The 10314-nt window shown below is 34.9% G+C and overlaps 1 protein-coding gene across 1 annotated transcript; it reads right to left on the bottom strand.

The window, feature by feature from the left end:
* Positions 1 to 7680: 7680 nt before the first annotated feature.
* Positions 7681 to 10077, bottom strand: LOC148873735 (uncharacterized). The gene has a single exon (XM_088960209.1). The coding sequence runs from the start codon at positions 8587 to 8589 to the stop codon at positions 8089 to 8091; it is 501 nt and encodes a 166-aa protein (XP_088816335.1). The 5' UTR covers positions 8590 to 10077; the 3' UTR covers positions 7681 to 8088.
* Between the last annotated feature and the right edge of the window lie 237 nt (positions 10078 to 10314).

Genomic DNA, 10314 nt, shown 5'->3' with positions numbered 1-10314 from the left:
TTAACGACGACCGGTGATGAAGAGTTTGCAGCGGCGGCCAACGTTTTTTGCAATTTACAGCACTTCCAGGCTTTGCGGCAAGTGAGTTTGCAGCCGTGGGCAGTTCTAAAGATTCGGAGATTGATTGTGAGTGTTTTTGACACCTAGGAGCAATTTTAAAGAAATTCTTAGAAATTGAAAAAAACACAAGGTTATGAAGTTTTTGATTAGTTGAAGCTTAGGGAGTAGCATTTGGCATGGTGATTAGGTACAAATTAATATAAATTTTTGATCAATTAGGTAAAATTAATGTATATTGAAGTCGTTTAGAGATCAATCCTGGTTGCATAGCAATCTAACAATTTAGAGTGAATGCTCCTATTTCTCCCCTTTTATTTTGGTGCCAGGGGAATCTATCCCTGTGAACCTTGATTTTAGGTCAAGGATATTTGCATTTCAGGATTTAATATTCTAGAGTTTTTTCTGTATTTTTTGCAATTTTCTATTTTATTTTTCTATATATTTTTTTATTTTTTTGTGTTTTTTTCTGTGGTTTTTAGATTTTTTCTATATTTTATTTTTATATTTTCTATGTATTTTTTACTGTATTATTTTTTATTTAGATAGTTTTATTTTCTGTATTTTCTGTTTTTATTTAATTTTATGCTATTTTTATTATTTCTAATTTTTTTAATTTATTTATGACATCATGGGTCGAACCGTTCGACCCGAATGATTGAACCGCTTAACCGGAAACTGGTCTCTTTACAAGTTCTATTTCTGGTTCGTTTTTAAAAACCATGCAAATTATATTAAAAAACAGAACATATAAAATTTATAAAAGTATATTAAAATAAAAAAAAGCTGAAAATTACAAAAATGTACTCTTTTGGCATTAAAAAAGCACTTTTGCAAATATGCTTTGATAAACCTCGTGTTTTCTAGTAAATACTTTTAATGTCCAAAATTCTTACCTTTTAACATTTGGGAGAAATTACAATTTGACATTAAGAATCTAACCGAAAATGATATTATCATGCTTTTAATCACCTCAAAAATCTCAACTTAAAAGTAAAAAAAAAAAAAAAAAACACTCTTTAGTTAAAAGCACAATCAATTCTTGAAATCCCAAATGAAAAAAGAAAGGAAAATCAATAGAACCAGAGGATCGGGTTGGGTCACCTCCCCAACTTCTTATCAATATAATTCAGCACCAATTTAGGTGGGAATTATAGGCAACCTATCTATACAAATATAAATATCTTGTTTTGTCGTGGCCTATTTGACTCGTTCTATAACATGTCGATTCATTGAATGGTAGAGAAACAACGACAATGGATTTGCTTTTGTTTTGTAAAATCTAAGGCCTTATTTGATTTGTGGGAATAGGGGTTTGGAATCGGAATCAGAATCAGAATAGGTTATTTTAATTTTAATTGTTTGGTCGGATAGAATCGAAATTTTATTCCTATTTCTGCTGGAATAATATTTCCTTTTTTAAGGGAATAGTCATTCCCTGCCCCTTCCTTGAGAATGGAATTCCATTCTTACTGATTTCAATTCCCATTTTCATTCATGTCTCAACTAAACAACTTTTAATTTCTAAAAATTAATTAAATATTTATTTCTGATTTTATTTTATTTTTAGTCCTTTGCTTTTTTATTCTCTTTCCTCATGATGATGATAATGATGATAGATGCATATAGGTTGACTTTGCAAAAGCCAAAATCATGTTATGAAACCATCATTAATTATGGGTTGTTGATTGTGATATATGAATTATCAAAATTCAAACACATGTAATGCTTTCTTTTCCTCCATTAGTTGACTGATCTTCCAACATTTCAATTTCCTTTATAATAAATCATAAAATTGACCATCCAATTAAGTTGTATTTGCCCCATGCACCCCTTTCAACAATTATTCATTATAAGTTATTATGTGTTATATATATATGTGTATGTCTTTTATATATAAATCAAAATGGTTGGGTCGGTTTCGATTTTAAATTAAATCGACCTAATCTATTTAAATATATATTTTGATTTTAATTTAAATATATTTTATATTTAAAACTGTTAAATAAAGATATTTTAGTTTTACATAAAAATTGAAATATCTGACAACCCAAACTTGCACCACATAGGCACATGGGCCATGGAGGGCATGGATGAATTTAGAGCCGAAAATGACTCAAACCGACCCAACCTGACTCAAACCGACCAGGTCGATTTTGCTTAACACTGGGTCGGTTTCGGTTTCCATCTCAGGTAACTCGACCAGGTCGGGTTGGTTGGAAAAACCTCAGTAAACCGACCCAACCCGACCCGTGAACAACCCTATTTATAGGAAAAAACTAAATATTCACCATATTTTTGGGAGTAAAATATTTCTTAAAAATTTTCATTTCTTGAATATTTTTGGAAAGTTATCTTAATTGTTGATAGAAAAGCGAAAGGTTTAAACAATTTCATTTCTTTAATATCATACAAATTTTTATAATAGAAATAAATATAAAAAAATAGTATCGTTTTTTTTCAATTGCAGATGATCATAATATATCCAAAATTTTCAATAATGTATCCAATTTAATTATTTTTTAATTTGATTAATAAAAATATCATAAATGTGTCTAATTTAATTATTACTATTATTATCATTATTTAGAATTACAACACACAAAATAATAAAAATGTGTCTAATTTATATATATGATAATATGGAATATCAAATAAATTGAAAATATATAATTTGATAAAATAAGGAAAATAAACTCAATCTTATGGGTGTTTGCTAATATGTACGATAATCATATTTACTGAGTATACCTCTTTACTGTACGAACCAAATATGAACAGCAACTGTGTGATGTAAATTTGTATTTGACAAAAAAGAAAAAGTTCTGTTCTTTTTCATTAAACCCCATTATTCATTTTTGTTGGGAGGTTGTCAAATAGTTGAAAAAAAAAAGAATGAATACAAATAAAAGAAAACCTACACACTCAAAATTCAAAAGTAAAGACACTCAAGCGCCGTCAGTTGAACCTAGATTATCATAAAAATTAACAAAAAATATGAAATCAACTATTGATAATGGAACCAAATAGGAGCATATAGCTTCTTTGGATCTTAGAGTATAGATTTGTCACCTTCTGGTAGGATTGAATTTGAGCCAAATTGAGTTGAGAAAAACATGAGTTCAAATTCAGCTGAAGCTTGTTAATGAGCCAAGCTTCATATAAGAAATAAAAATCATACGAATAAAATTATACATGTAAAAATTAAAATATCATATAAGCTCAATTAAATTCACAAGCTTCACGAGGTAAGTTTCATTAAGTTCACAAGCTTCAGTAAACCACTGAACCGGTTGGTTAATCATTTGAATTGTTTTGATTATTTTTTAATTTTTTTAATTTTTTAATTTTTTTTGTCAAAACAGGCCAATTGTTCGGGTCGAACGGTCGAACCATTCGAATCGGTAATCGGACCCCTGACTGATTCGGTTTTAAAAACCATGATCATACATGTAAATAAATACATACATACATACATGCATACACACACATACAGAACTACAAAGATACATTTATAGATGCATGTCAACACTTTAACATATATGGGGTTGAATCTAAGTTGAGTTCAGCTGAGTAGACTTAACCTTAACTCGAGTCCAGATTTCCTTCTCACATCTACCCACATGATATTACAGTCACACATGGAAAATATCTTATCCTCTATATAGTATCATGCATGGAGAGATGTTCCCGATGCACGGAGATGGTGTATTATGGGTAAACATGGGCAGAATTCCTGAAGACAGGAGATCCGGAATCCCTTAACCCTAATCTGAACTTCAACCCAATCCGACTTTTTTGGATGAACGGTGAATGATAATATGTAAAGACCATATCATATGTATCTGAGGTTCCGGCAGATGGTCCCTGCAACAGACCATCACTTGGTCATGTTACATTGTTTTCTCAGATTTATATGCATTTAGAAGCAGATCGTGGTCCCAGAAAAAAGCTGTTAATTAATTTCTCCCTTATTCATTCCCCTTTTAAAAGTTGATTTTATCCATCCAAAGATCTCACTCTCGATCCCTTTCAAGGTTTCCATCCAAAGCTTTCTCTTTCTTTCAAATTTCAAATGTATGTGTAAAAGTTGTTTTTTTTCCTAACCAAACTTCTCACTCTTTGCATGTGTGCGGTCTGTGTGGGTTTATGCTCTTTTTTTATTTTTTTTCATGGGTGGAGATGCTCCATTAAAGAAAATCAATTCAAAAGTTGGAGACAACGATGCTTATAATCGATGGAAAGTGAGAGGGCTGTTGAATTATTGCATCCCTTTTCTTATCAACTTCTGCACCAAAGCAAATAACAAATTTAGCCTCTTCAAAATCCTTTAATACCAATGCTATCCCTTAGCAAATTACTATAATACCCCCCTTTAATCCCCTGCACTAAGGGTGTTTATGGTTTGGTTAACTGAACCATGGACCTTTTTTATAATCCGAACCATTCTTTCGGTTTTTTTGAAACCAAAATCTAAATCGAACCAAAAGCAATCGGTTAATGGATTGACTAGTTTGTTTCTTCAATTTTTTTATTTTTTAGTTTATAATATATTATCAATAAATATATAAATATATAATATAAATACTAGAAATATATGTAACATATTAAATTATAATTAATATATAATATATATGAAAAAATATATAGAATATATATATATATATATATATATATACCGATCGATTCGACTAACTACCGATTTTTTTGGTTTTTTATGACCACCCCTATCACTCACCTCTGAATTTGATCAATCTGACCTGATTTCTACACAAAGAACTGATTTAACCCAAGTTTGTTCTAATGGTTCAACCCATGTACAATATTGAGTCGACAGGCCACATGGGTTTTGGCTAAAATTAACTAATCCTAATTTGGATAAAAACTGCTAAAACCCAATATCTAATCCAATTTGAGTTAAATCAACTGAAACAAATTAATTAAAAAAACTAAAACCTGGTAAAATCGGGTCAATGGGCTGACCTATATGATACGCCATTCACTACATTGAATTCACATGAAATTTTGTTAAATATAGCAAAATGGTGGGTCCATCCAAAGCTGCTGCATTTCATCTGAAGATGGTGGATTCAAATATTTTACTCAGTGGAAAGAAAAGCAAAGCTCACCTGTTTTGCTATTGCTGGGCTATACCGTTTTAATCTAATCATGAAAAGTTCAGACTTTTTCTATAAGAACAAAGTGCTTAAAGACAAGCCCACTAACTCTAGTGAAAGATAGAAGTGCATTTTTGAATGGTGGAAAGTGAGAACTAAGTTCGATGTACCTCAACTGGCTTATCCTTTCAATCGATTCCTTTGATTTTATTCTTGTACGACATAAATGTATCATTGACGTAAGGAAAAACTGTAGATGAGTAACCTGTATTTTGAATCTAGTGCCATTTTGGTCCCTAAACTTTAAAATAAAATGTGATAATTTAGTATCCAAAATTTTAAAATGTATTAATCTAGTATTTGCCATTAACCAGTCATTAAGTATCATTTGAAAAGATATAAATACCCTTCAAGTGTCATCTAATTCTCTTTATCAATTATTCAAAGGTTAACAAAAAAATGAACAATCCCAAATCTTTGCCTCTTCTGATCAAGAAAGCTGGGTCATTAGAATGTCCACCGAGAATGTTTGGTAACATTTGAATAAAAGAGGCAGGTATTTAGGATTGTTCATTTTTGTCAACATTTGAATGGTTGGTAAAGAGAATTGGATGACGCTTGAAGGGTATTTGTGTCTTTTCAAATGACACTTAACAGCTGGTTAACGAACTGATTAATGATAGATATTAGATTGACACGTTTTGAAATTTTGGGTGCTAAATTATTGCATTTTAAAACTTGGGGACTAACGTGGCACTAGACCTAAAGTATAGGATACTAATTTGGGCCCTAAAAAAAATCTAAATCAAACCAATGAGCATTAATAGGAAGCTTATCTCGAGAAGAGAAATAAAATCTATACCACCCCACCCAATAATGTGTAGCCTCTTAGCGGATGTTTGGTATCCATGAAGCTTATTTGATATTTGCTTTAAACAATTTTCAACAATTCAATGTCACTAACACCATTAGGCGCCCCATGTGCCAAACAGTAAAAAATGTCTCGGAAAATAAAAATTGATAAATGGTTGTTATGTTTGTGCCTTGAATTGTTGTGACCCGCTTCATGAATTCGCTCTGAATTAATTTGAGAAAAACCCGAAGGTAAATTTTCATAGTGGTTTGTGGTGGATGCGTAGGTAGTCCACTTGAAATCACTATTAGGGGTGTGGGGGCACAGCCTCCATGACGACATGGACCCAACCCATATTCATCTTATAGGTCTGAACCGAATATAAAGAGTTATGTATTTTTCGGGGGTTTTCTCTTTTATACACAGAATCTAAGTCTTGTGAGAGACGAATGAAACATTGGATGTATTTGGGACCTAGGGTTTTCTATGAGAGCACAACTCTGTATTTCTTCTCCATTACCAACTTCATAGTGGATTTCTATTCCTCCTCCTCCCGTGGATGTAGATTATAAGTTGAACCAAGTAAATCTATGTGTGTTCTTTATGCTTGTTTCTCTTTATCTCTATTTTACTTTCATTTTAAGTGCAATTCATTTTCTTGGGTTTTTTCGCAACAATGACTCCCATGTAAATTGAGAAAAACATCTATCATTTAAATGGATCAATCAAACAATGAATTAATCAACTGAGTGGTGGCTCGATTGACATATTAGCTGGGTAGTCCCACGAGAGAAGTAGGATTCAAATCTGCTATTATCAATTAGGTTGAAAAGTTTGTGTATATTGTATCAAGTACCAAAAAAAATCAAACAATGAATTAAACATTTTTCTGTTAAATGCGGCGTTGAATTGATGTTATTGCTCCGAAAAAACACCACGATACCGAACACTACCTTAATTGATCCACCAGAGTTCGATAAGCAGGCATGCCATGCTGCCTTGATGGGGTAAATCTGAACCAATTAACCATCTATAAGATCCCACCAACTCATTTCGCATTCCTTTTACTGCAGGCAAAAGTGCAAAAGACAATTTGGTGAAACAATTTCAGCAGAAAAATCAAAATACATATAAAGTTGATCACTTACATGGGCCATTGGCTTTTTGTTTTCTCAGCCTTAATAACATCTAGACCCCACCAATGTATTCTTAGTGAGGGCCCACTTGACACAGAACCCTAAGCTCAAGTAGATCATTGGGTTGTAGTGAGAAGCCTGTTAGCTTGTAGCTGGATCTGTCAGTTCTGCCTTACAAGTTGCAACTGGCAACTGTATTCAATGGTCAGGCCCCCGGATCCTGTAACTGCAGCAAGCCACCATGGGTTGGCGGTTGACCCGGGCCGGTCCCTTTCTGGGTTGACATCTGGACTGGTCTGGTAACTATTGAAGGCATAGATGGGATCAAGGAAGACTGATGAAAATTTTCATTACCTACCATGTTCATCAATTGTTGACAAAGACAAAATCTGTAAATGATTTTTTTTAATTTTTCCATCCAATGAATGGTAGACACGTAGGCAGCCATCTGGCTAAATTGCTACACCGGCCGGACACCGGAACTTATGATCGACGATTGAATCAAGATTTACTAAAGTAATCATCTCAAGTCTCGAGTCCCAACCACCTTCATTAGTTCATTTATTGCAGAATGCTGGACATCAAAGATTAGTTGTAGCTGGGTCTTCTTCAGTCTTCACATAGAAGAATGAAAAGGCGAAGGCATCACAAACTTTCTCTGGTAGAAAGTGATGGTCTCTCCATTGATGTCCCTAACAACAAACCTTACAATGCTCACAACAACCTCAACTTAGAGACTCGAGCCAAATTATGGCCAATTCTCAGTACTGAGATCCTAACAGAATTGTTTAGAACCATGACCTCAAATTCCAAACCCAGGAACTAAAACAGAAGCAATGACTGTATATATGTTTATATACAAAGAGATGGATCATCTTCTGGAATAAACTGGAGGGGAAAAAATAGAAGAAGAAAACAGAACTCATCAATACTGATCACTTGGTGCCTCAGAGATGCTTTCCAAATGAGGTCTCCAGATACCGACACGGCCTCGCCTCCGATCTCTTTGTGTGGATATCTTCTCCGACAGGATCTCGGTCAGGTACTGATCAGATATCAGAAGCTTTGCTACGGCAATTGAAGAATTTCCATTGCTCTCCTGTTCTCTCTTCTTCTTCCTCTTGTTTGAACCTGTAGGCTTAGTCTTCTCGGGTGGTGAGTTCATGGGCATGAGAAAATAAATCTTCCCACGTTGAAGCTCAGCATCAGGAGGCAATATCACGATTTTTGGGACGACTCCGTCGTTGGACTCCGATGGCGAGGAAGGTTTCCTCAAGACGTGCTTAGGGTGTGCCTTCATGATCTCCCCTGCTTGAATTGTCCTACTGAATTCTTCGACATGGCCATTTGAGTGTACTATCCGAATTACATCGAGAGATCCACATGGAAGAATGCAGGAGATGCAGCACCTGATACTATTCTTCATAGCTCTTGTCTTCCTCTCTATAGCTCCCAACTTACACAGACACAGAGAGAGAGAGAAAGAGAGAGAAAGAAGGAACAACAATAGAAGAAATTAAGTGATGAATATTTATTAATTGGGAAGGAGAATGAGTACTCCCTTTTCTTTCTTCTGCATCACTGTCAATGAAGATGGGAATCAATCAACTAGAGCTATGGTAAGAAATAGTTCTATTATTATACTTCTTTTTATTTTTCTGTTTTTGGGGATTTTTTTTTTCTTGCTTAGGATGAAATCCATGGATTGAATAATTGCACCTCATTCTGTACTTAATCTTTTGGATCCATCATTTAGGTGGCCCCTATTCTCCAACCCTCTCTTCTTGCCTTCTCTTATTCAATAATGGGGTGGGAGCTTTGTGGGTGACTCATGGTAGTCATTGATAGGGACCGCCAAGTAGGCAAAAACAAGGGATATAAGACATCTGGTACCTGCTGATAGGTGCACACCTTGAACTCACCATGTGACACTTGTTCTTACATGGTTAGATGGGACAGGTAAGAGTTTGGTTGGGTGGCTACTGATGTGAGGACCTTGTTCAAAGATGAATGGAGAAAGAGAAAGAGAGAAGGAGGTGGGGGTCCTCGGAAAGAGATTTGTTTATGGAAGAGAAAGAGAGATGGTTTCATTTGGACTTAATGGTGTGAGGGGTAGGGCTTAGGACAATGAGGTATTGGGGCATAGAGAGATCTTCTTTTGAGGGTGTCATGATCTTTTCAACACTCCCAACTCAAGCAAGATGTGGAAATTGATTTTCATTGAAAAGAGGGGTCTGAGTCTGATGACTTTTACTTTATCATCTCTAGTGGTTGAGGGGAAGTGAAATGCTTTGACCCAATTGAAGACTGTATCACTGTACTGATGATAAGTGTCTCTCACTTAAAATAAGCAATGGTGTTCTCCTGCAGCAATCATGGCGGGATCGCGGTACAAGAAGAAACAGTTACAAGACAGAGAACTGACCCTCCATTATTCTCATCCATCTGAGCTGTTTCTACGGCCACCTGAAATTAGACTAAAAAGAAAAAGAGATCTATTAACAGTGAAAAAAAAAAAAGTTGGTCTGGTTTCTGGGCTACGACCCCTTGGCCCCCACCATTAAATTGTTAGGGTGGAGCAGTTAGTGGCAGCATGTGAGGTGTTGAAGAAGGTAGGTCCTTGGTGGGTGATGCTTAAAACTTAATCGTCTCTATTCACTTCTCAAAGCTAGTGACTTGTGGCACATTGGAACTGATTGAGGGTTTTGGAAAGATCAAAATGCCCTCTGCCCCCCCTATAACAAATCATAAACACATAAAGGATACAGTGAAGGGTATGAAATACTATGAAAGCAGTCTGGTTCCCATCTAGGAAAGGAATGGTTAGGTATGAGAAGGTATTGGGTGGTGGTCCTCTCCATACCTCATGGCCATCTCTCATTGAAGAAGGAACATGGGAGAAGCTCCTGCAGACCTACCAGACTTCTTTAGCATAGTTAATGTGTTCCCTTTATGTCTCTGCAGTCTGTGGTGCCAGGGTTCTCCATGGTAAATCCAGGAGTCCAACCATAGAAAACATCTAAATTAACCATGTATGTAGTTGTCATGTGTCCCCATGTGCATAAGTCCCATATTTCACCTTTTCCCTGAGAATGGTAGCTCTTGAGGCTTGAATTGTTTAAATTGGAAGTGAGAAACCCAACTCACTTTT

Source organism: Nelumbo lutea, chromosome 1, assembly GCF_056320005.1.
Source record: "Nelumbo lutea isolate HS-2025 chromosome 1, American lotus-T2T, whole genome shotgun sequence".
In the NCBI taxonomy this organism is placed as follows: Eukaryota; Viridiplantae; Streptophyta; class Magnoliopsida; order Proteales; family Nelumbonaceae; genus Nelumbo; species Nelumbo lutea.
Note: the sequence above shows the minus strand (reverse complement) of the source record. Positions and strands in the feature narration are given on the sequence as shown.

Excerpts from the sequence above, each read along its gene's own strand:
- LOC148873735 (XM_088960209.1), bottom strand. The coding sequence starts at position 8,589 with ATGAAGAATAGTATCAGGTGCTGCATCTCCTGCATTCTTCCATGTGGA.